This window comes from Mesoplodon bidens (genome assembly GCF_964165515.1).
Source record: "Mesoplodon bidens genome assembly, chromosome: 10".
NCBI lineage: Eukaryota > Metazoa > Chordata > Mammalia > Artiodactyla > Ziphiidae > Mesoplodon > Mesoplodon bidens.
Genome location: NC_138172.1, coordinates 26,126,890 through 26,154,196, shown reverse-complemented (window position 1 = coordinate 26,154,196; position 27,307 = coordinate 26,126,890). Strand labels below are relative to the sequence as shown.

The following is a 27,307-nucleotide window of genomic DNA, read 5'->3' as shown; positions in this document are numbered from 1 at the left end:
TAGGCAGCTCATATAAGTAAAATTATACAACATTTGTCTTTTTGTGACTGACTTATTTCACTTAGCAATGTCCTCAAGCGTCATTCACGTTGCAGCGTGTGTCATAATTTCTTTCCTTTTAAAGGATGAATAATAGCTCATTGTATGTCTGGATGACATTTTGCTTATCCACTCATCCATCAACGGATACTTCGCTTGCTTCTGCCTTTTAGCTACTGTGAGTAATGCTATCAGTACGGCTGTACAAATATCTCTTTGAGGCCCGGCTTTCAATTCTTTTGGGTATATACCCAGAAGTAGAATTGCTGGATCATATGGTAGTTCTATTTTTAATTTTTTGAGGAACTGCTGTACTGTTTTCCACAGAGGATGCACCATTTTACATTCCCAACAATAGTGCACAAGTTTTCCAATTTCTCCACATCCACGCTCACTTGTTATTTTCTTTTCTTTTTTTTTTAAAATAGTAGCTATCCTAATGTGACAACATTTTTGGTTGTCCATCTCAGGGGGAGGGGTGCTACTGGCCATGGGTAGAGGTCAGCAGTATTGTTAAACATCCTACAATGCCCAGGACGGTCCTCTGTCACACAGAATGGACTGGAACAAAATGTGGATAGTGCCCAGGTTGAGAAATCCTGATTTAAACAATCAGGTTCACCTTTCGTAGCAAATCTCACCCCCCTGACACGTGCAGCCTCTCTTCTTTTGCTGAGATCCTCAAAGTCAACGATTTCCAAAAACCTGGAAAGCAAGGGAAGACTGAGAAGAATGGCAACATTTCTTTTATTCAAATTTTATTGGAAGTTTACAAATGTATTACAGACATCAGTAAAACATCATATCCATTTTACAGGGCACGGATCTCAAGCAAAGTGTTCACGACAGTCTCTGGCAGAGCCCACACCAAAGGTCTACTGCAGACCTTCTTAACAAAGAGCTTGACACCCGACACACAACACAGACTCTGGCATGCCTTACCTTCTCAGGCCCTTTGAGGTTTTGTTTACGTACTTGGAATTAAAGCAGGAGATGGACAAAGTGATCCTGTACAGGAAAGAATGTGTTTAGGAGCGGGAAAACTGCCAAAGTCCTAATTTACTATGGAATAAGGAGGACCCATAGGTCTCAGCATGTGAAGTTAGGGTCCATGATAGAACCAAAATGCTTTATGGAAAAACATGGACATTAACTAGAGAGGTCTGACTAACACTCTCTGAAAAATTTAGCAAAGCTTGGTCAGTGACCTAGAGCACATCAATGGCCAAATACTCAGTAGGGTGAGGGATGTCTCAGAAAACTCTCAGGCTAGAACAAGGCTTTTTTTTTTTTTTTTTTTTCTACAGAGTCATCGTATCTAAATCACAGAAATGTTTTCTAACACTACGTGACTTCCCCCCACCCCGCCTTTTTATTCCTGTTGGGGAAAGCTAGTTTTGTCAGCAGGAAGTAAGCTTATAAAACAGTATAGCTCCCAACAGTACATTATATTTTATGGGAGTCTTGGGTTGAAGGGGCTCCTACTATGAGAAAATGGAAAAAGACTGAAATCCTTTTTTGATCCTAACCTTGATGACTGCTTCCGAGGGGTCAGACGAACAGGCTCTGGTGTCTGCTGAGGCCCCAGAGGGACCGGTCACTGGAGGCTAGGCAAAACTCTCTTCATTTCCACTTCTCTTGCGCTTTAAGAAACGCACCTCAAAAGGCGGCCATCTGGAACTGCCTTCCAAATATGCAGAGGAGGCTTGGCTGTGTCCTGTACCTGGAATGCTGTCGCAGAGCCCTTTTCAAAGCCCTGAAGGTGCTAAACAGTGCTAATAGCAGCCCTTCTGGCATGAAATCCTCAGATGACTGATGCCATGGTTCACGTTCCTTTGTCATAGATTCTCCTTCTTATGCATTAGCATCTGGTTTCTGTTAGAGAGAAATACGCAAAGAGCACTTCTCCTCGGAATTTAAATTTTTGTGTTCTTTCCTGTTAGAAGGTGGGATTAGACAAAGAATAGGACGAACTCTTATCTGACCTCTGTGATAGGACCAAGAACACGAGAATGGAAAAGGAGGCCCAAGAGAGTTGTCTTCATTTAGCCTAAAGAAGTCAGCCTCCTTTAGCATCTGCAATACGGGGGCATAGAAACTGGAGTCTCACAATTATTTATGGATGATGCTTCCTAAATGGCTGGTGTACTGTTTTGGGCCAATGGCAAAAGACCCCAAGGTAGAAAGACAAATAAGAATCAGTTCACAAATAAGATTCGTTATCAGACAAATAAAATCAGTTCTGATCAATTAGTCCTGGATGGTTGGAGAGCTGCAAAGATTTCTGAGGCTGCAGCCATGCTCTCTGGGAAAGTATACAGTGGTACCTTGGTTATATCTGCCCAGGTTGAAGGGATGGCAGAGCACATGCTACAAATATGGTATTACTGGCCCCACCTGAACTCAACAATGGCTGGTGGTACCCAAGAAGCAGAGAGCTGCCGCAGGAGAGAGAAATATAATCTTGGTGTATTGAAGAAACACCCTACAGAATGGGAAAAGAGAATGAGAAAGAGCTGTCCTCAGGTCGCATGTGAGAAACGCAAAATTGCTTGTTCACGGGGCTGGCTGAGGGTGGAAAGGACCAGAGAACAGAAGGTGAATATAAAAAGAGGGGGTCAAACAACCAACACTAAAAAATTTCCCCCCTTGAACACCTGCAAAATGGGAAGTATGGTTCTGGTTTCCCTGACCTCATTTACCGTCACACTTGGTAGACATCCCAGAATTCTATGACAGATGGAAGAGTACCTGAATGCCACCAGCCTGCTAATAACAAACTTGCTCGTAATATCAAGGGTGATATGCATTGGCAGGGCCATTCAGGAAACTGTCACTGACTTCTGCTTGGGAAAGGGCCAGTTCTGTTGCCACTGAATTGAGCAGCAACAGGAAATGAAATGAACGCTAAAGTGGGGTTTTATCCAAAAGATAAGAAGATCAATATGAGGAGAGGTAGGAAAACAAAACAAAACAAAACAAAACAAAACCCAAGGCATTAGCAAAGAAAATAAACTGTTGTACTTTTCTAAAAACAGCTTATTAAAGATGAAAGGATGATCTAAGAAGAGGTGAGTGCGAGCCTCACCCACAGGTGAAACTTGACCAAGAAGAGCTCCTGGTGAAGATCAGGCAAGGACCCTCAGATATTGCCTCGGAAATGAATGCGTTGAATTTTAGGGAATGGGATTCTGGGATGTTACGTGTAAGTTATCACTAAAAGGAGGAACTCCCAATATAATGATATCCTGCTGTCTCTAAGGCATATACTTGCAGGTTCCATCCTCATTGTGAGAATTTACCTGTCCTCCATCGGCATTCTCCATAAGGTGCCTGGCTGCATGTGGGGTGGGAAGGAGACATTGGCAGTGATGGACCAGATGGAGGTGATCTTGCTTACAGACCGTCTGACCCTGAGGCTTGCATCTCAACACGCCTCCAGCTCTGACCAGTTCAGCTGATGGATGCTCCTTGGGCAGCTAGATCTGAAATTGCTTATTCCTCTCTCCCTCTGGGCACTAATTAGGTGTCAGTTTCTAGGCCACCTTCTTCTTTCTGCTGACGGTGGTTAAAGCCTCATCTGGGAAATGTAAGAGGTACTCTAAAAAGGAAGAGTTAGAAAGCAACATTCACTAGGAGAATTTCTTTCCTTGGATTCCAGGCCACAGAGGACAGACATTATTTTCAGTTATTTACTAAGTTAAAGGATCTACTCTTTTCTCTCTCTTCTTTTTCCAAAATGCCTTTCTATTCTCATCAATCCAGCAACTTAGAACTCCAAATTGGACTCGCCCGATTTCTACCAGAAACCTGCCACACGCTGGTAGCGTGGTGGTGTACATTGTTTCTTAATCAGTTTGCCAAGCAGTTTACAAACTCACTATACAAACGTAATAGAGTTAATTCTCCAGAGGCTTGGATAATTAATGAAGCATTTAGATATGAAGAAAGCATGCGGAAAACAGCCACAACCAACATTCGCATTGCTGTTTTAAAACATCAGTGACAATGACAAATGTCTTAGTAATACCTGAAAAGCAAATTACTTTAATACATCCTGAATGGAGTGCCACTTTCACATCCTTTACAGCCTTCCTTCCCCCAGACCCATTTGGGATGGTGTCTAAAAAGCCACTTTTCACATTCTCCCCATAAAAAAATACTAGAAAATATTAACTACTGTAGTGAAGAGAGACCACACTCGCCTCACCATGGCCGATGGCCACTGATACACTGTGTACTACATCGACGGTACACCTCACTAGAGGTGGGTCCTCTGATGGATTATTTCAACTGCCACAATCCACGAAGGGGACGAGGAGAATGGAAGTAAAAGCAAGCGCTTCACTTTTAACTGAAGCAAGGCAGGAGGTTTTATTTTACTATAAACAACACAACCGTTAAATGTCTTCTGTAAGCAAACTCACTTTTGAGCCCATCTTCTATCTGACTGACGGTCCCCAAAGTTCAAAATGGAAACCCCCCTTTCAGCAACATTTGTTTTTCAAAACCATAACACGGAAATCTCCTGAGCAGCTCAATCTTTCTGGGTAACCCAGATACTCTGGTTACGGAGCGCATTAAACTGGGTTTTTTTCCCACAAGCACTGGGGGCTATTCGAGATGGTTGTCAACTCTCCTCTACTTCATTTCCAGAAGTTCTTCTTTGCTCTGACCTTCCTTCATATTCCCCTTCAGTCTCTACCCTTGACCTGTTCCTTCTCCACGTATGACCTACGACCTAGAATGCACCATCACTCCCAGAGTCCCTCAGAACCTTTCTGGCCCGAAATTCCCAAAGCTGAAGTTCATTTGCGCTGAGGACAACCGGTTGTCAGGCTAAGGCAGCTGTCTGCCTTGGTAAAGGAAAGCGGATAATACGATCCAGGAAACAAGCACCAGGAAATAATGCCACATTCAAAACAATGTCATGCTGACATCACACAAACCGCACCACTCACAGACACTTTATTTCCCCCAAGGGATAGATCAATGGTAAGCAACTTCAATGTTCCCAGCAGGGATGGCGTTTCTCACGGAACCTGACTGACACTGGTTGGTTTTTCTAATTGGCAAAAGTTACGCTGGCAATTATAAATAAAAAAAAAGTTACTATCACTTTGTAGAGAAGAGATTCTACTGAGGCTGGGAGCGGACTTAAGGATGGCTCCTCAAGAGAGATGGAGCATCAAATGCTTTGGGTGTAATAGGTGATTTTTTTTTTCAGCCACAAAAAGCCAAATTGAATAAACTCCTTTGAAAAAGGTCTCACTGACATGTAACAAATTTGTATAGAAAAAAGAAAAAAAAAAAGTGGTCCTGGACCACCTTGGAGTACTACTCAAAGACAATGCTGGACGTGCATGCAAGGCTCCACTGAGTCCTACGATATAGAAATTCCTTTGATATTACAAAATACAAAAATATTTTATCAGAACTCTCATTTACATCGCATTTACAATGGACATGTAAATAACTTAGTCTTGGGTCCTGGCTAATAAACAAATTACGTACTGGAAAAAGGGTCCTAAAAGGAAGAGAACCAGAGAGGCTATATATATATAAGCGAGCGGGAAACAATTTTGCCATCTTGCCAGTGGCAGCTCAACACAGACGGACGGGAAGGAGGTGACCAACCCTGGCCTCCGTAGAGTCTAGAGCGTTTCCAAAGTGAAATGTGCAAATAATATTCAACATGCCAAGAACTGAGACTACCTATCGAGTCAGTCAGTGACCTTGCCGCCATCAACAGAGAGCTCTTCTCATCTCTCCCTGGAACCACCAAAGCAAAGAGCTTTAAAATTTAAAACAGTGCAAGCTTCTGAATTTACATTCTTACCTCCCATCTTCCCCTATCCCCTGACCCCCATCGGATTAAGAAATGATACAGTTTTTGCTCTTTTGTCTTTTCCTGCTGTGCAACTGTCCCCTGCCACCTAGCGTGGAAGACTTGGGGAGGCCGTACGAGCTGTATTTGTGCAGTAACTCATCACTCGTGACGTATCGCAGGTGGGCGGGCTGGGGGATGGGTTCTCCTAGGAAATAGCCCTCGTTGTCAGACTCCGAGGACGAGGAGCAGGTGGAACACCAATCGTACTCAGTGAAGTAGGGTCCCCATCGCTCCCCAAAGGCGTTCTGCAGAGCCAGGTCCGATACAGTCCGGGGGCACCGGCCGTACAGGTCCCTCCGGGACCCCTGGCCCAGGCTCTCCTGGAAGCTCCGCTGGCGCATGAACTGATCATAGTCCTCCCTGGCTCTCAGCGGGGGCCTTTCTTTTAACTGAGAGATGGCCTCGCGCTCGCTGGCCAGGTGGAGGGCGTTGTCTGAGCGAGAGCGTCGGGATCGCCGGGACCGGTGAGGTCGGAAGCGGCGGTTGTCTTCGCGGGAAGTGGCTCTCCGCCGCGTGCGCTCGCTCATGGGCTGGATCCTCACGCCCTCCGCCCCCGGCAGCTTGCTGCCCGCCATCCCCCCATCGAAATCAAAGCTCTGATGCATCCTTCCGTGGGCCTGCAGGTCTCTGTACCTGATGGGGTTGCTGAGAGGGTGGAGGTTTCCCTCCATCTCCTGGTACTGCTGGGCGGAGAGCAGGCTGCGAACGGACTCAGCGCTGCGGAACTGCATGGACGAGTTCAGCGTGCCCATGTTGCTCAGCTTCTCGGACACGTTCATCCCAGAGTCTTTGCTGAGATCGGGCATGGAAAACCGGGAGAGGTGCTCCTGGCGCTTGGCACCACCATCCGCGGAGAGGCCTGGGGGAGAGAGAGGAAAGGTTCACAGAGGTGAATACAAACGTGGAGCCATGGGAGTCCGTCGCTGTGGGTCACCTAAACCGTTATCTATCCAGGGTCGCTGCATACGGTTGCACAGTTGCACACTGCACAAAGGCTCACTCAGAAAGTATGCAGGAGGGCTCTCCCCATTCCACAGTGGGCCAGTGTCCACTTAGAGGGGACACCTGGGTAAAATGCATCCACGAGATGTTTTTTTAATAGTCATGAATTCCTCCAAAGGTTCATCAAAATTACTTAAGAGCCCATCATGTATCTTATAAGTGATGTTTCTTCTGTTCAGAATTTCACTTTAAAAAGTGCTCAGTCACCTCGCTGGTCTTAATGATGAACTATAAGCTCCACAGGAGAGATATTTTGGACAAAGAACCTTTAAGCTATAGAGGCCGGGCCATGCCCAAGCAGCTCCAAGCAACACTGAGCCTAGAGTCTAGTCCCATGATACTGGACCAGTTCACTTCCATGTTTACCTCCAGGAATTTCCTGCTCTGCCTGCTGTCCCTGGGCCTCCATCCCAGATATCTTGAAAACTAAGTGGTTCCCTGGGTGTAGACAGAGGGATATTTACTCTCTCAGGGTATTTAGTAAATGACTGTTCCAAATGGGCCCAGGGTTCCAAATGGGGCCCTAGCAGCCAGAAGATGTGAGTGGGACTCCGGGGGGCATTCCTCCTTCTCCTGGGGAGACACTTTTTAAAACAAAGCAGTGACCCGAATGCTCTCTAACAGCAGGAGCCCCTAGCAATGAGCCTGCATTCCCTACATGCTGTCACTGCCATCACTGAGATGAAAACCATGTTGAAGGTAGCAGGAGATTCTTGACTTCAGAAACTTCCATTTTGCCCATCTTAAAGCAGCACTCTCTAAAACAGCAGTTTAAGAATGGACCAGGTGGCAAAATCTCAGCATTTCCCACTCATTATCAATGGAAAAATGAGCAACATTGCCATTTCTGGTCACAGACAACACGTCTTTGGATTGCACTGGCCCATTAGAACCCCTGCCACCGATTACCCCACCTAACGGGGCCAACAACTTTCGCTCCCCTCACAAAACTGTTACGAGCACTTTGAAACACTACGTAGCAATACCCACTAAATCTAAATATACATATATATGTGTATATATATATGTATGTGTGTGTATGCGTATATATATTATGTGTGTGTGTATATATATATACACACATGAATTATGAACAAAGTTGCTTTGAATACCTGTGTTCACTTTTTTGGTGGACTTAAGGTACTCATTTCTGTTGGGTATATAACCAGAGTGGAGATCCTGTGTCCTTCTTTTTATTTATTTATGTATGTACATATGTATGTTATTTTTTAAATTATAATACAGTTGATTTACAATGATTCGGGTGTGCAGCAAAGTGATTCAGTTTATATCTATATATAGATAGATAGATATAAATTCTTTCTATATATACACATTATATATAAATTCTTTCCACATATATATAAATATATAAATTTTCTTTTTCAGATTCTTTTCCAATATAGGTCACTACAAGATATTGAATATAATTCCCTGTGCTATACAGTAGTCCTTGTTGTTCTGTTCTGTGACTTTCCATTGCCAGCCTTGGTTATATACCCAACAGAAATCAGTTTATGGATACAAAAAATGTACAAGGGTATTCAGAGAAGCTTTCTTTATACTAGTCCAGAACTAAAAACAATTCAAACGTCAACTAACAGGAGAAAGGATAAATAAATTGTGGTATTTTCTAGCATTCCCCATTAAAAGGAATCAGGCAGGACTTTTTGGAGAAATGGCTAATTCCAGGATAGGAGGAGGGAAGGTAAAAGATGAGACTGGAACATCTTGTTATGCCAAAAAGTAAGGAAGTGTTAAAAGTAAAAAACGAAGGGAGGCTTGCGAGAACACCAGAATCACAACTAGCAGCTGGACAATCATCGACAGGAAGACACTGGAACTCACCAAAAAAGATACCCCACGTCCGAAGACAAAGGAGAAGCCACAATGAGATGGTAGGAGGGGTGCAATCACAGTAAAATCAAATCCCATAACTGCTGGATGGGTGACTCACAGACTGGAGAACACTTATACCACAGAAGTCCACCCACTGGAGTGAAGGTTCTGAGCCCCACGTCAGGCTTCCTAACCTGGGGGTCTGCCAACAGGAGGAGGAATTCCTAGAGAATCAGACTTTGAAGGCTAGTGGGATTTGCCTGCAGGACTTCGACAGGACTGGGGGAAACAGAGACTCCACTCCTGGAGGGCACACAAAAAGTAGTGTGCGCACTGGGACCCAGGGGAAGGAGCAGTGACGCCAGGGGAGACTGAACCAGACCTACCTGCTAGTGTTGGAGGGTCTCCTGCAGAGGCAGGGGGTGACTGTGGCTCACCGTGGGGACAAGAACACTGGCAGCAGAAGTTCTGGAATGTACTCCTCGGCATGAGCCCTCCCAGAGTCCACCATTAGCCCCACCAAAGAGCCCAGGTAGGCTCCAGTGTTGGGTTGCCTCAGGCCAAACAACCAACAGGGAGGGTACCCAGCCCCACGCATCAGCAGTCAAATGGATTAAAGTTTTACTGTGCTCTGCCCACCGGAGCAACAGCCAGCTCTACCCACCACCAGTGCCTCCCATAAGGAAACTTGCACAAGCCTCTTAGATAGCCTCTTCCACCAGAGGGCAATCAGCAGAAGCAAGAAGAACTACAATTCTGCAGCCTGTGGAACAAAAACCACATTCACAGAAAGATAGACAAGATGAAAAGGCAGAGGGTTATGTACCAGATGAAGGAACAAGATAAAACCCCAGAAAAACAACTAAATGAAGTGGAGATAGGCAAACTTCCAGAAAAAGAATTCAGGATAATGACAGTGAAGATGATCCAGAACCTTGGAAAAAGAATGCAGACAAAGATCGAGACAATGCAAGAAATGTTTAGCAAGAAATGTTTAACAAAGACCTAGAAGAATTAAAGAACAAAGAAACAGAGATGAACAATACAATAACTGAAATGAAAAATACACTAGAAGGAATCAGTAGCAGAATAACTGAGGCAGAAGAACAGATAAGTGACCTGGAAGACAGAATGGTGGAATTCACTGCTGCGGAACAGAATAAAGAATGAAAAGAAGTGAAGACAGCCTAAGAGACCTCTGGGACAATATTAAACGCAACAACAATCACATTATAGGGGTCCCAGAAGGAGAAGAGAGAGAGAAAGGACCAGAGAAAGTATTTGAAGAGATTATAGTTGAAAACTTCCCTAACATGGGAAAGGAAATAGCCACCCAAGTCGAGGAAGCGCAGAGAGTCCCATACAGGATAAACCCAAGGAGAAACATGCCGAGACACATAGTAATCAAACTGGCAAAAATTAAAGACAAAGAAAAATTATTGAAAGCAGCAAGCGAAGAATGACAAATAACATACAAGGGAACTCCTATAAGGTTAAAAGCTGATTTCTCAGCAGAAACTCTACAAGCCAGAAGGGAGTGGCATGATATACTTAAAGTGATGAAAGGGAAGAACCTACAACAAAGATTACTCTAGCAGGCAAAGATCTCATTCACATTCAACGGAGAAATCAAAAGCTTTACAGACAAGCAAAAGCTAAGAGAATTCAGCACCACCAAACCAGCTCTACAACAAATGCTAAAGGAACTTCTCTAAGTGGGAAACACAAGAGAAGTAAAGGACCTACAAAAACAAACCCAAAACAATCAAGAAAATGGTCATAGGAACATACATATCGATAATTACCTTAAACGTGAATGGATTAAATGCTCCAACCAAAAGACACAGGCTTGCTGAATGGATACAAAAACAAGACCCATATATATGTTGTCTACAAGAGACCCACTTCAGACCTAGGGACACATATAGACTGAAAATGAGGGGATGGAAAAAGATATTCCATGAAAATGGAAACCAAAAGAAAGCTAGAGTAGCAATACTCATATCAGAAAAAATAGACTTTAAAATAAAGAATGTTACAAGATACAAGGAAGGACACTACATAATGATCAAGGGATCAATCGAAGAAGAAGATATAACAATTATAAATATATATGCACCCAACGTAGGAGCACCTCAATACATAAGGCAACTGCTAACAGCTATAAAAGAGGAAATCGACAGTAATACAATAATAGTGGGGGACTTTAACACCTCACTTACACCAATGGACAGATCATCCAAAATGAAAATAAATAAGGAAACACAAGCTTTAAATGACACAATAGACCAGATAGATTTAATTGATATTTATAGGACATTCCATCCAAAAACAGATTACACTTTCTTCTCAAGTGCGCATGGAACATTCTCCAGGAGAGATCACATCTTGGGTCACAAATCAATCCTCAGTAAATTTAAGAAAACTGAAATCATATCAAGTATCTTTTCTGACCACAACACTATGAGATTAGAAGTGAATTACATGGAAAAAAAACGTAAAAAACACAAACACATGGAGGCTAAACAATACGTTACTAAATAACCAAGAGATCACTGAAGAAATCAAAGAAGAAATAAAAAAATACCTAGAGACAAATGACAATGAAAACATGACGATCCAAAACCTATGGGATGCAGCAAAAGCAGTTCTAAGAGGGAAGTTTATAGCTATACAGCCTACATCAAGAAACAAGAAAAATCTCAAATAAACAATCTAACCTTACACCTAAAGGAACTAGAGAAAGAAGAACAAACAAAACCCAAAGTTAGCAGAAGGAAAGAAATCATAAAGATCAGAGCAGAAATAAATGAAATAGAAACAAAGAAAACGATAGCAAAGATCAATAAAACTAAAAGCTGGTTCTTTGAGAAGATAAACAAAATTAATAACCATTAGCCAGACTCATCAAGAAAAAGAGGGAGAGGACTCAAATTGATAAAATTAGAAATGAAAAAGGAGAAGTTACAACAGACACCACAGAAATACAAAGCATCCTAAGAGACTACTACAAGCAACTCTATGCCAATAAAATGGACAACCTAGAAGAAATGGACAAATTCTTAGAAAGGTACAACCTTTCAAGACTGAACCAGGAAGAAATAGAAAATATGAACCGACCAATCACAAGTAATGAAATTGAAACTGTGATTAAAAAGCTCCCAACAAACAAAAGTCCAGGACCAGATGGCTTCAAAGGTAAATTCTATCAAACATTTAGAGAAGGGTTAACATCCATCCTTCTCAAACTCTTCTAAAAAATTGTGGAGGAAGGAACACTCCCAAACTCATTCTATGAGGCCACCATCACCCTGATACCAAAACCAGGCAAAGATACTACAAAAAGAGAAAATTTTTACAGACCAATATCACTGACGAATATAGATGCAAAAATCTTCAACAAAATACTAGCAAACAGAATCCAACAACACATTAAAATGATCAGAGACCATGATCAAGTGGGATTTATCCCAGGGATGCAAGGATTCTTCAATATACACAAATCAATCAATGTGCTACACCGTATTAACAAATTGAAGAAGAACATCCATATGATCATCTCAATAGATGCAGAAAAAGCTTTTGACAAAATTCAACACCCATTTATGAAAAAAACTCTCCAGAAACTGGGCACAGAGGGAACCTACCTCAACATAATAAAAGCCATATATGACAAACCCACAGCAAACATCATTCTCAATGGTGAAAAACTGAAAGCATTTGCTCTAAGATCAGGAACGAGACAAGGATGCCCACTCTCACCACTATTATTCAACATAGTTTTGGAAGTCCTAGCCACGGCAATCAGAGAAGAAAAAGAAATAAAAGGAATACAGATTGGAAAAGAAGAAGTAAAACTGTCACTGTTTGCAGATGACATGATACTATACATAGAGAACCCTAAAGATGCCACCAGAAAACTACTAGAGCTAATCAATGAATCTGGTAAAGTTGCAGGATACAAAATTAATGCACAGAGATCTCTTGCATTCCTATACACTAATGATGAAAAATCTGAAAGAGAAATTAAGGAAACACTCTTATTTACCATTGCAACAAAAAGAATAAAATACCTAGGAATAAACCTACCTAGGGAGACAAAAGACCTGTATGCAGAAAACTATAAGACACTGATGAAAGAAATTAAAGATGATACCAACAGATGGAGAGATATACCATGTTCTTGGATTGGAAGAATCAATATTGTGAAAATGACTATACTACCCAAAGCAATCTACAGATTCAACACAATCCCTATCAAATTACCAATGGCATTTTTTACGGAACTAGAACAAAAAATCTTAAAATTTGTATGGAGATACAAAAGACCCCGAATAGCCAAAGCAGTCTTTAGGGAAAAAAACGGAGCTGGAGGAATCAGACTCCCTGACTTCAGACTATACTACAAAGCTACAGTAATCAAGACAATATGGTACTGGCACAAAAACAGAAACATAGATCAATGGAACAAGATAGAAAGCCCAGAGATAAACCCACGCACCTATGGTCAACTAATCTATGACAAAGGAGGCAAGAATATACAGTGGAGAAAAGACAGTCTCTTCAGTAAGTGGTGCTGGGAAAACTGGACTGCTACGTGTAAAAGAATGAAATTAGAACACTCCCTAACACCATACACAAAAATAAACTCAAAATGGATTCAAGAACTAAATGTAAGACCAGACACTATAAAACACTTAGAGGAAAACATAGGAAGAACACTTTTTGACATAAAACACAGCAAGATCTTTTTTGATTCACCTCCTAGAGTAATGGAAATAAAAACAAAAATAAACAAATGAGACCTAATGAAACTTCAAAGCTTTTGCACAGCAAAGGAAACCATAAACAAGACGAAAAGACAACCCTCAGAATGGGAGAAAATATTTGCAAATGAATCAACGGACAAAGGATTAATCTCCAAAATATATAAACAGCTCATGCAGCTCAATATTAAAGAAACAAACAACCCAGTTTGAAAATGTGCAGAAGACCTAAATAGACATTTCTCCAAAGAAGACATACAGATGGCCAAGAAGCACATGAAAAGCTGCTCAATATCACTAATTAGTAGAGAAATGCAAATCAAAACTACAATGAGGTATCACCTCACATCAGTTAGAATGGGCATCATCAGAAAATCTACAAACAACAAATGCTGGAGAGGGTGTGGAGAAAAGGGAACCCTCTTGCACTGTTGGTGGGAATGTAAATTGATACAGCCACTATGGAGAACAGTATGGAGGTTCCTTAAAAAACTAAAAATAGAATTACCATATGATCCAGCAATCCCACTACTGGGCATATACCCAGAGAAAACTATAATTCAAAAAGACACATGCACCCCAGTGTTCATTGAAGCACTCTTTACAATAGCCAGGTCATGGAAGCAACCTAAATGCCCATCGACAGACAAATGGATAAAGAAGATGTGGTACATATATACAATGGAATATTACTCAGCCATAAAAAGGAAAGATATTGGGTCATTTGTTGAGACGTGGATGGATCTAGAGACTGTCATACAGAGTGAAGTAAGTCAGAAAGAGACTAACAAAAATCATATATTAATGCATATATGTGGAACCTAGAAGAATGGTTCAAATGAACTGGTTTGCAGGGCAGAAATTGAGATACAGATGTAGAGAACAAACGTATGGACACCAAGGGGGGAAAGCTGCAGGGTGGTGGTGGTGGTGGTGTGATGAATTGGGCAATTTGGATTGACATGTATACACTGATGTGTATAAAATGGATGACTAATAAGAATCTGCTGTATAAAAAAATAAATAAAATAAAATACAACAACAAAAAGATGTTAAACAAATTAAATAAATAAATGCCCCCGGTAACAATAAAAAAAAAAGAAACACAAAAAACAAAAATGAAGGGGGGTTGGTTTTCAGAATACAGAACCCAACTTCAAAGGGATCCCACCAGCCAAAGCTAGGCTATTTGAACATTCAAACAGTAATGATTTATAAACCACTGAGAAAATCAGAATTCATGAATCCATACTGATAACAGATAAAAATACCAATAAATAAATGGGGGAGAAGAGCGGGCTCTTGTACATAATAGGCTGGAGTGTGCATGTAGAAGGAGTGCTGGATTTGGAAAATCATCATTTTGTAACCACTGTAGGTAAAGACTGGCTCATGCAAGACACGAAATATGCTAAATTTAGGGGGTAAAATTTGATTGGGGAGCAGGATATCTGCATGGTGTTAAGTGTTTCCCCACATATCGCTTATTATCTGTAACAGAAAATTTAGTAACTCTACAGTGGAGAAATCAGACAACACTCTGATCACCTCCATCACTGATGAGGTGCCACTGACACCATGTCCCTCCAGATGGGATTCCCTAAGCAGGACACACTACCACTTACGGAGTCTTTCAGTCAAAAACACATACCCTGAATGGATTCAGGAGGAAAGACTAGACGAACCGCAGATGAGAAATATTCTATTAAGAAGAAAAGGGATTGTATTTTTAAAAAGAAATTCAGTATCATAAAAGACAAAGACTGAGTGAATGTTCTAGACTAAAGGATATTAAGCAACTACAGCAACTATATACAATACCTGACCCTGGACTGGAACCTGCACTGTAATGAAAATAAATGCTACAAAGGATAAGTTTTCCTCAAATGCAAAAATTGGAACATGGGCTAACTAATAAATGTATTATGCTAAATATACTGTGGTTAACTGATAATTAGGATAATGTCAGAGAAGATCCTTATTCTTGGGAAATACACATGGAAGTATATGGTAGTAAATGGCCAAGATGGATGCAACTTGCTCTCAAATGGTTCAGAAATACACTGCGTGCAGATGTGTGTGTGTGTGTGTGTGTGCGCGTGTGTGCACAAGAGAGGGCAAATGATAAACCAAACGGGTAAAATGTTAACAATAGGTGAATCTAGGTGAATACTTTACGGGTATTGTTTGTTTCATTTCTGCAACTTTTCAATAAGTTTGAAGTTATTTCCAAATAAAAAGTTTCTTAAAAACTGTAGTATAGTCATGTGATGCAATGGTTTTCAATTCCAGGGGAAATTACTGGGGGTAGGGGATGCGACTAGTGTCTAGTATGTAGAGACCAGAGAGATGCTGCTAAACACCCTATAATGCACAGGACAGTCCCCACAACAAAGAATTATCCAGCCCCAAATGTCAATAATACCCCAGTTGAGAAACCATGCTACACTGGAATACTACACAACGAGAATGAATAACTACACGGACAGCATGGGTGAATCTCACAGAAAATGCTGAGAGACACAAAAGAGTACAGGCAATACGATTCCATTTACGAGAAGTTCAAGAACAGGCTAAGGCTGTCTGTGGTGACAGAGGTCAGAAGAGTGGGAGGGGCACAGGAAAATGTCCAGGGCGCAGGAAATGTTCTCTACCTAGAGCTGGGTGATGATTATAAAAGGATGCACACGTAAAAATCCCTTGAGGTGCAGTTTAAATATTTGTTTGCTTTACCTTATGTAGGTTATAACTCAATAAAACGGTGTAAAAATAATGCAGTGTTCTCATTAAAGAGTTCAGTTTAAACGTTGGATATGCCTACAAAGAAACTATTCTGCCAAACATAGTACTTTCCAGGCACTTCTTCTTTTTTTAAAATTTCATTACTGGGATAACTGGTGGGGTAAGAGGAGTGGAGTTCTCCGACTCCTGCTTTCCGAGCTGCTTATCTGTGACATACACATCATAAAAGCTGATTTACAACAGCTAATCACTTCCAGAACCTCTCCAAGCTGAAGGCAGAGCGGAGAGGATGGCAACGCAAGATGATGAATGACTAGCCTGAGCAGATCAACTCTAATAAGGAAGGAAAAAAAAATCCTTCAAAAATCACACCGAGAAACAAAAGCTACATGGGTGGGCGCGATGATCTTTGCGGGGCTTTTGGAATCAGGGTCGGGGTAAATAATCTAGCAAATACTATACATTCCCAAACAGGCTGTTTTCCTGAACCTGTCTTTTATAAGCCCCAAAGTCATGCATTTCGGAGAATGTCCTGTGTGTGAATACATTCATATTCAACGAGGAAGTAAATGTGAGGAAGGATAGCTTCCACTCTGCTGGGAGGTGATGATGCCCTATTGAACTGTACTTCTGCCTCCTGGGAAATCTCAGGATACCCTTCAGCGTCTCCAATTCCCACAGAAGAAAAGTCCTCTGGCAAGAACTAGAGAGCCCTGTTGCTCAACCTCAGAGTCCACTATCAGTTTTACTTAAACGTAAGCTGGGAGATATGCAGGTAGGATTGGAAAGGCCACCGGCTCACTCCAGACAGGAGAAATGTGTATGTTCTCATTTATTAACTCAGATTCCTCTTCAGGGGCTTCTTACACGCAGGGCATACACAAAATGGCCAGTGTTGCCCAGAGATGAGCAATAATTGTGTGCCTGCCTCTAAACAGAGCGGCTCTGTGGTTAATTTCACTACTGGTCAAATCCAGAAACCTTATGCAGATGTCAAAGTCTCTCCAAGACCGTGGACTAAATGCTCCTCCCTGGCTGACTCTGCGTTAGTCGCGCTTACACACACCAGCAAGCTCATATCAGCCCCTTACGGAAAACTCTCCCCTTTGCACGGCTGCCTTCTTTTGATCACTAAGGACCTCATGTAAATATCACCTCTTCCATGGTGCCCGCCCTGATTGTTCTTTCTCAAGGAGCAAAGTTGTCCCCCACCCCGAAACAGTCTCTCTGTAGCACTTGACCCTTGTTTAAAGTCCCCACTCTGACTCATTTTCTTAAATTTATGTTTAAGTTGGTAGCCAAATGGATGCCCTCTGGGAGCAGGGATCTTGCCCCCCGTTTACCACACTGGAACTAGCAGTGCCGGGCATCCTGCTGGTGGAGTTAAGGTAAATGAATCCTCACACTGCCCACAGCTAGGAAAAAGCAACCACCCTCTGACCTGGAGCAGGCCAGGACTTAAAGATTAACCGATTTTAATTTGGATGAGTGGCATGCCAACCATCAGGAACCAAAAAACCCACGGTCACACGAATCAAGCTCACTGTCTCTGGCGGTTCATTACACAGCCCACCATCTGGGGCTTCTCCAATATTAGAGGAACGTGTGGTTTATAGTTAGCCCCTCAAACTGCAAAAATATTTTGTCTTATTGATCACACTGCTGGTGATCTGTTTAAATTAGCAGCTTCCATGTCCCCAAGATGGACCTATACTATCCCAGCTCACACCTAACCGTAAGAAACACTCCTTCCCTCTCTAACTCACTCTGAGCAGAACTGAAAGGTGACTTGGGGCAACTTCTGAACCTCTTGAGATGCATGTGTAAAATGGGCCTAACAACAGTACCTGAGTTCAAAAGCTTTAGTGATGACTGGGTGAGAAAATACATACCTTTCGTTTTCATTTATTTTTTTGGCCATGCTGCGTGGCATGCAGGACCTTAGTTCCCTGACCGGGGACCAAACCTGTGCCCCTTGCAGTGGAAGCACAGAGTCTTAACCACTGGACTGCCAGGGAAGTCCCACCTTATGTTTTTAAGCCTCATCACAACTACCATAAATCTGTGTAGTTTTGATTTCCTCTCTATCTCCTTGGCGAGCCTATAAGCTCCAAGAGGCAGGAGCTGGCTCCTGTTTGCTAGCCCCGATCTCAGTAGCTGGTATTCAATACATGGGAAGAAAGCAAGCAAGGCCTAAGAGTCCCCAGTGAAAGAGCACATGCTCCAAGAAATTTATACCCAGCCAACTGTAAACACAAACAAATACTTGCTGAAGGCGTGATTATATGAATGAACGAACCCGAGACGAGCCACACAGGACCAGACACATCATGATGTTCACTGAAGATGAGCCACTAAAATAATAATAAAAATAATTTGTGCCTCCAAACTGCAGCTGGGGCTGACTTCTCTACCCAGGGGAAATGCAACTCTCTGTTCCACTTGTCTGTGTAGCATGAGACTCAGTGTCAAAACACTGCAAATCGGGCCTCCCTGGTGGCGCAGTGGTTGAGAGTCTGTCTGCCGATGCAGGGGACACGGGTTCGTGCCCCGGTCCGGGAAGATCCCACGTGCCGCGGAGCGGCTGGGCCCATGAGCCATGGCCGCTGAGCCTGCGCGTCCGGAGCCTATGCTCTGCAACGGCAGAGGCCACAACAGTGACAGGCCCGCGTAACGCAAAACAAACAAACAAACAAACAAAACACTGCAAATCAATACGGTCCAACCAAATGGGGTTCTCAATGCCACTCTGCTCTTCTTCAATGAATGAACTTTACTTTTCTTGCTGCCCAAGCCGTAACTCTGTGTGTGTGTGTGTGTACGTGTGAATGAGCACAGCTGTGGTATGGGAGGTGGAAACTGCACACTAAGTTCTCCAGGGAGCTCTGGCGGAAGCCCATCGTCTGACCCCGCACTTAACGCTGGCACCTTCAGGGCCCCAACACATTCTGGAGAGCCTGGCAGAAGATCCCACCGGGCAGCACGAGACACAGATGCCAGGTCTCTTTCCTCTCCAGTGGAACTCCGTCTTATTAATAGACAGAGAGGGTTTTCTCCTCTTCTAAGAAAGCAGGCTTTGTGAGAGGCGCTGGATGGTGACCGTGGAGTTAAACGCCTTGATTTATCCTTATCCCTGGGGTCAGCGTGGCCAGGAGCGACAGAAGTGTCCACACGCCGCAGGGGCTGGGGGTTTCCCTCAGGTCCAACAGGACGTGCCCCAACAAGGAGACATCAGTATCGAATTTAGCCTGCGGTTCCCTGTGGTTAAACTGTCAACCCGAAAATGCAGCCAGGGCGCTTTAAACAACACTCCAGCATTTCTGTCCAAGCAATGCCTCCTCACTGCAAATACGAGGTCTCAACAGAAGCCAGAAGCCAGTGACAGTGAGAAAAATCACTACCTTCAAAGAATGCTCTGGGTCTGATGGAAGAGAAGGGCAATCTTTGCGGTGCTCCCTCCCTCTATTTATTCTAAGAGCAGAAGGTGTTCGCTCAAGCCACAGAGAAGAAAATGCAGACTTAAATGTACTGGCGGTTCTTCTGGCACCTCTTTCTGTTCCTCATTTATTGCCCTTTCTAGCCCTACTCCACCCCTGCGAAAACGAACAGAAAAACCAAACCAAAACAAAAAAAACACGACTGGCGTAGGCAGAGAACTGTGTTTCTGCCAACTTGAAAGATGCAATTCAGTAAAAGAAAGAATATCTACTCACTTTTTGCCCTCTATACATTTACAACCCATACTGATGATTTAGTAAGGTTTTCCCAATCTATTTTTTTTCTGAAGCAGAGACATGAAGAAAAAGGAATTGTTTAGAATAGGGGTTTGCAAACCATGGCCCATGGGCCGAATCCAGCTCACTATGTACTTGTTTTTGTAAATAAAGTTTTATTGGAACACAACTACATCTATTTGCATGCTGTCTATGGCTGTTTCCTTGCTGTAATGGGAGAAGTGAGTCACTGTGACAGAGACTGCATGACTTGCAAAGTGTATAATATTTACTATCTGGCCCTTTCTAGAAACAGTTGCAACCTCTGGTTTAGAACGTGAATGTGAATGTGAAGCTGTATCACATCTGAGCATCACCAAAAGTCAAGGGCTCTACCCAGGCTAACTGTCTTGAGACCATAAAAAATAGCTTTGGGGTACCAGCTGACTTAAGTGCATGTGGGTAGTCTGCTTAGGTCCCTTGGGATCTTTTTTTCCCCAGCTAAGTCGACTGATTTCATCAACACCCTGAACTTCAACTTGGCAACAGCTGCAGAGAACCTGTCATCTAGGCAGTGGAGTTTAACCACCACCACATGTTCCTTGGTGACAGGACACAGACTGGTTTGAACACAGTACAGCAGGGAAGGCTGGGGGAGTGGGGAGTGGGGATGTGGGGATGGGGAGATGGGGAGAGGGAGAAGGAAAGGGGCGGGGGGAGATTATGAACAAACTCAAAACCCCTTGTTCTTCAAAGCGTGACCTGTGGACCAGGGGCAACGGCAGCCGATCCAGACTTGCAGAATCTGAATCTGCTTCTGCACAAGATCCTCTGGTGATTCACACACACTTGAGGATTAGAGGAACGCTGCCGGACTTGTGACAGAGCTTCAAGGGCAATCTTCTTTGCAACTAGAGGTGCTTCTAATCCAGGAAAGCCCGTACCCTCAGAGACACTAATCCAGGGTTTTCAACCTTGGTAGTATCTGCATCTTGGGCAGGATAATTCTTTGTGCTGGAAGCTGTCCTGTGCATTGTAGGACGTTAAGCAACGTCCCTGGCCTCTCCCCACTAGATGCCAGTAACACCCTCCCCCTCCCCTTTGTGACAACTCAAACTATCTCCAGACAACACCAAATATCTCCAGGGGGACAAAGTCAGCCTGATGGAGAACCACTGCTCTAACAGTTTCAATCCTGGAGCTGCTGATGGTAGACTAAGGAGAACTTGTTCCTGACCCTCCAGGGGCAACAGTGGTTAAGCCTACCACTAGCCAGGGCAGACGCACCCTCTTTCTAGAGAAGGATGAATGTGTTCCCCTAGGCTGGGTGTGGCCAGTCTCCCAAATCGGGGGAACTGCAAAGTTGTTCTCTCTCTAAACTCTTCTCAACAAACCCACTCCTGACAGCCTGTCCTTCCCTCAGTGGGTTTCAGAAGTTCCCTGGGCTTAAGTCTTTTGCTGTCTTACTTCCCTCCCCCATTTGAAGCTTCTGAGATCTCGAGCCCTCGATGCGTCTTTCTTCCTTCCTTCCTTCCTCTGATCACCAGCCTGTCTAGCGTGTCCCAAGTGACCAGCAGGTCATAAGCGCTCGCAGGCACGCGTCTGCCATCTGCTCCTGTGGTACCAGGGAGAGTGGCGCCAGATGCGTGAAACAATTTCCTTCAACAGCTGCTATGGGGGAGGGGAGGCTGGAGGGGAGGTGGGAGCGGGCACATCTGCCTACCCCCTTAACCCCACCTCGGCCTGCCAGCCCCCTTCAGGGAAGGGCCACTCCCCCATTCCTGACACACCGTGAGACTGGCCCAAATTGAAGACCAGCTGGTTCCAGAGAGGGCCATGGCTGATTCTGGTTTCCGTGACGGCAGAGGTTTTGTTTTTGGAGCAGCACTGTGGTAGGAAGATGCCTCTGAACCAGCGTGGTTGGGAAGTGACAAGCATTACCATAGGACTAAAGGTGCATCGCTGACAAACCTCACAGACCTGGTACAGCCACAAGAACGAGCCTGATCAGGATCAAAACTCGTGTTCGGACCGGAGGTCTCTTACTGTCTACTTGCTGACTTGCTCATTAACTTCCTGATAAACTTACCCCAGTAACAGATGGATATGTGAAACAGGAGCAAAGAAGGAAACCAGGAAGCGGCATTTTTGGAAACACGTGGGGTCAGTTTTCACTATGCCTCAGCTCCCTGGGGGAATGTGGCTGCGTTATCACAAAGCCCATTGCTAACTGAAAGGACTCGCAAAAAATTCAAACCGCCTGAAGATGATTTGCTGGCGTCTGCTCTGCGCTCACACTGACCCCGAGCTGCTTTCCAAGACCTGTTAGCCCAAGTCAACAAGCAGACCACACTGGAGTATTTGCTCAGGAAACACTTGATTCCATGGGACAGAAGTGAAATGGCTCCCCCATGGTAGAGAGCAGGCAGCCAGGGACCAGAGACCCACTTGGTCTCTTCAAAAGGGCTTTTGATGAAGCCCTGTCATGGCCAGGCACTGTGAGTGAGTACAAGTGTGAACAAGGCCCTGTCAGGCAGCGCCTCAAGAGGATATTCCACCGTACAGGGAGAATAGATGACTGACTCACACCATTACAGCTATTATATGGTCATCAGGAGGCAGGGAAGAAACACGATGCTAAGACGGAGAATACAGTTAAGTCCCCTACGTACAAACCTTCAAGTTGCGAACTTTCAAAGATGCGAACGTGCACTCACATGTCCAATCATGTAAGTTACTTCACGTGTCTGGCATACGTGGTCACGTGCGTGCACCCTCTACAAGTGGTTGTGCTTTTGTGTACTTTACTGTACAGTACTGTATAGAGTACAGTAGTACAGTATCTTTATTTCAAGCCCAGGATGCCCAGAAGCAAGTGTAAAAGCAGTGGTATATGGCCCACTGTGTTAGTTGGGTACCGAGGCTAACTTTGTTGGACTTACGGACAGACTCGACTTATGAACGTGCCTCAGAACTGAACTCGTTCGTACGTAGGGGACTTACGGTAAAAGGCTGGTGCTCCCTAGACAGAGTGTTGGCGAAGAACCCTGTGTTGGTGATAATTAGGCTGAGACACAGAGGATGCGAAGGAGCCAGTCAAGCCAAGAGGGTGGGGAGGAAGTATTCTAGGCAGAGGGAATGAGAACATGTTGTACCAGAGAAAATTCTGGGTGCTCTAAGAAGTGACAAAAGTGCAGTGTGACTGGAGCAGAGTGAGCAAGAGGACAGCAGCAGGGGTGAGGCCAGGAAGGTGAACAGAGGAGCCAGAGGGAGCTTCATCTAGGTCAACAGGGGTTTGAGACCGTCCTGCCCGCGCCTGTAGGCAGCACTGATAAAGCACCTGCGAGGGGCACAGGGCAGCGGAGGAGAGCACTGGCTTTCACCATCACCCTCCAGTTCTTTCCCTTACAGCTGTACCTCCTCAGGAGAGACCCTGGACAGCTCTGTGCCTCAGTTCCCTCAGCTGTAAAATGGGAATGATAGTAGAATCTACCTCATCTGTGTGAAGGTGAGTATTAAGTGTGTTAATACACAAAGTGCTTAGAACAGTGCTGGTGCAGAGAAATCAGATGGTATGTTCTCAATGTCTTCCACCCCACATTTGTCACTTTTAAAGTATTTTTCTGCATATTGTCATACAGCAAGTTGCTAAGAATTGTTACGCAATTTTTCAAGTGGGTAACAGAGAGATGGAATGATTTGCCTACGATCACAGAGCAGCTACTTCAGAACTCTTCTCCGACCTCTTGTCTTTTATTTCTGTGAGTAAAAGGAATATGTCAGGAGTGTTCTTAGACATAGGAGGGACACGGGCACAGAGAAGTAAAGATCCAGCGACACATCCAAACTTTGAACCAGCAGCAGCAATTCAAAGAAATCCTTTTCATTAATGGGTAGTTTTCTACAGTATAAATATGAATTACTGCTACTTGCAACAGCACGGATGGATCTCATAAAGTAAAAGATGCCAGACCCAAAAGAATACACACAGTACGATCCCATTTATAGAAAATTAAAAACTATCCCAAACTCACCCAAGCTGCTGTGAAGTCAGGACAGTGCTTACTTTGGAGAGGAGGGAGGGGTGGCGGGTGGGAGGACGCTAAGGGAGTTGCTGCAGCCTTGGTCATGGGCTATGGCTTGACCCAGGAAGTTGTGCCCTGGGTGTGATGATTCCCTGAGCTGCAACCGATGATGTATGCACATTTCTGTTTGTTACACATCTATTAAAAATTTATAAAGAGTACCACCAAGAGAGGCAAGCATGTGCTCAAGACAATTTAAAAGGTGAATATGTGTAATTCATCCCCTTCATCACGAGCCTGTCTAGTCTACTAGACTTATATGGCTAGTACACGTGGGTCAAACTGGCAGCTAATACTAGGCTTTGTTGGGTCTGAAGGGTTAAAGTTTCTTCTTTCTTTTTTATTTTCCCTTTTTAACTGGAAGGCACAGGGAACTTCAACACCTTCATCCCTAGGCATATGCACACATTTATGAAACCTGCCTGTTCACAAGCCTCTCTTCCCCGCTAAGCATATGCATTTCCCACCAGTGTTGGCCAGCTTGATAAGGGAGCGCAGGAGTTTGGATGAAAGTGGTTTACAGATTTAAGAGACAGTATACAATGTACCCTTTTAAACTTGGCATTCTTGCTTCTCAAGTTCCCTAGCTGGGCGTTGATAAAGTACCGTTCTTGGCATAGAAGTTCATGATACCATGTATGACACAGCCCATTACTGAACTGACTGCTAGGTGGATGAAAGGATACAACGAAGAACAGGTAGATGGGGTGGCTTTTAAATGGATGGGCAGATGGTATGAAGGATGGATAAAAGGGTGGGGATGGAAAAATGGAAAGATGGATGAATTAATCAATGAATGGATGCAAAATGACGCATGTATAGAAAGGGAGACATGGTTTTGGGTTCTTAAAAACCAAGGTCTTATAAAATCATGCTAAAGAATAAAGTTCTTAGGTAAGAATTAACAAGTAATCATTATTGCTCCATTATTAATTTCGATTTAAGACAGTTTCCATTGGTGCCTCCATCTTTCAAGAGGAAGGCAGTGGTACCTGCAGATGAGGAACTGAAAATGGAAAAAAAGATGAGCAACTTGCCCAAAGTCAGGGATAACGATGGGAGTTAGTGATGAAGGCAGGGACTGAATGAGGTCTCCAGACATTCAAAGGCAGCTTCTTCTCAAACTTTAGCAGGCATGCAAGCCACCCAGGGATCATCTTCAAATGAAAATTTGGATCTACTGCTTTTGGAGTTGCGTCCAAGATTCTGAATGTCTAACAAGGAGATGCTGATGTGGTTGGTCCACAGAACACACTTGGAACAGCAAAGGTCTGGGGTGCTTTCTATTAACTCATGATTTTAGAAAGAAAGCCTGGCATCCCTTGTTTCTCATTAACACATCTAGGAAGGTGTGTGTCAAACAGACCTGTATCTGAGCACGTAAGGCCCCCAGAGCTCTGGCCAGGGAGCCAGAGGACCCATAGAAAGAGGGAGAGGAAGCACGCCTTGCTCTATCCTGTCCCTCCTTCTTTTCTCATCAACAAAAACAAAGCTGGCACCAATCTATTGCCCTGATCCTTAGAAGAGAGCCACTAAAGCCAGGAGTGGGTTCTTGGAAAGCATAAAGACACTGAACCCGGCCCTGGGTACTTCCTTTCTTGTTCTCCATCTCCAATTCCTGTCTCAGCCAGTCTTGTGTCCTTCACCTGACTTCCTGAGGGAACTTGGGCTTGACCTGGCTCGCCCTCCACACAGATGGAAAAAGTAGCTATTTACCTGGGAGGGGCTGAGAATCCAGAGTCCGCCCAGGCCCTCACATCTCTCCCCTCCCACCTTGCCAACCTGACACGGAGCCATCCTGAGAATCAAGGAAGTTTTCCAAAGTATCCTCTCTGGATTATGCTGAAGAATATTTGTGGGCAAATAAATTTGGGAATTTCTGAAGGTCTTCTCAAAACCTTTAACTGGCTTAAGTGCAGTAGGAATTTTCTGAAGGAAGATAGAAAAATGCATTGTTTTCCATACTTAGACAATAGAACACCTTGCCAACCTGGCTCCACCCTGACTCAAAAGGACACGTTCTGGGAAATACTGGCTTACCAACACTGATTCCTGTTAAAATCCAAACATTTCTGCTTACAGTTTCTATCCCTGCACTGTAACAGTGCCATGCCCAGCAAAACTGCAGCCTGAGGCAAAAGGAAAAAGTCAGTAAAACTGACCCTATCTTTATTTACAGATTTTATATTTTGTTAATCATAAAACTTTGCATGAATTTTGATTCTTAAAATACTGCACTAAAATACTGCTTATCTTGAGTACTGAGCTTTTAGCACTCCTTCTGATGTGCCTCACCCGAGTCTTGGCCCTGCAGACAGGCCTCTCTCCTTTCACCTCAGTCAAACCTTTAATTTTCATTTGTGAAATTCCATGGATTGTATATTTATTATGAACTGTGTTTACTAGGGCAAAGGAAAAAGTCACTGGTCTGGAAAGCAAAGGAACTGGAGTCCAGTCCCAACTCTGCTGCAAAGACCAGAAGGATCCTGAATCAATCCCTTCTCTCTAAACCCCAGCTCTTCTTCTGAACCTCCACCAGAGATTCTCCAAGCTTCTCCCAGCTGAGAGTCTGTGATTTATTTTCTGAGGTGGTTCAAAAGGTTTTTTTTTAGTTGAGATACAATTGCCATGGATCATTAGTTTCAGGTGTACAACATAATGGTTCAATATTTGTGTACACTGCGAAATGATGACTACAGTAAGTCTAGTTAACATTCATCATCATACATAGTAACTTTCTTTTTTCTTGTGAAGAGAACTCTTAAGATCTACTCTCTTAGCAACCTGCAAATACACAATACAGTGTTATTAACTAGAGTCACCATGCTGTACATTATAACCCCATCACGTATTTTCTTTCTAACTGGAAGTTTGTACCTTTTGATCCCCTTCACCCATTTCTGTGAGTGTCTGTGATTTTGATTCTATGATCCGAGAGAGACACTGCCCATAATCAGATCAGTATGGATTACTGGATAGGTACCACAGCAGCACTGGATCCCCAAGAGAATGGTGCCTAGGAGAGGTAAGTTCTGATCAAGGGGGTAAAAGGGAAGCAAGAAGAGTTATTGGGGTGCTGCCAGAGAGGTTAGAATTGAAAATACTTAGGTGGTTCCTAAACAGTCAGGAAACATTTAGGGGTGTAGCTTTTTGGTAGAAAGAAAAGAAAAAGAGAGAAAGAGAAACCTAAACCTAAGATTTGTGTATTTTGTCATCTTTCATTAGTCTAAA

The 27,307-nt window shown here is 43.6% G+C and overlaps 1 protein-coding gene across 5 annotated transcripts in view; it reads right to left on the bottom strand.

The window, feature by feature from the left end:
* Positions 1-780: 780 nt before the first annotated feature.
* Positions 781-27,307, bottom strand: part of PRICKLE2 (prickle planar cell polarity protein 2) — a 347,221-nt gene continuing 320,694 nt past the window's right edge. For 4 of the 5 annotated variants that reach the window (XM_081246314.1, XM_081246317.1, XM_081246315.1 and 1 more), the window contains one exon: positions 781-6,788. In XM_081246314.1, the coding sequence (XP_081102440.1) occupies positions 5,914-6,788 (875 nt within the window). In that variant the 3' untranslated portion in view covers positions 781-5,913. The remainder of the gene's footprint in view (positions 6,789-27,307) is intronic. The other variant, XR_014016859.1, reaches the window with a different exon arrangement.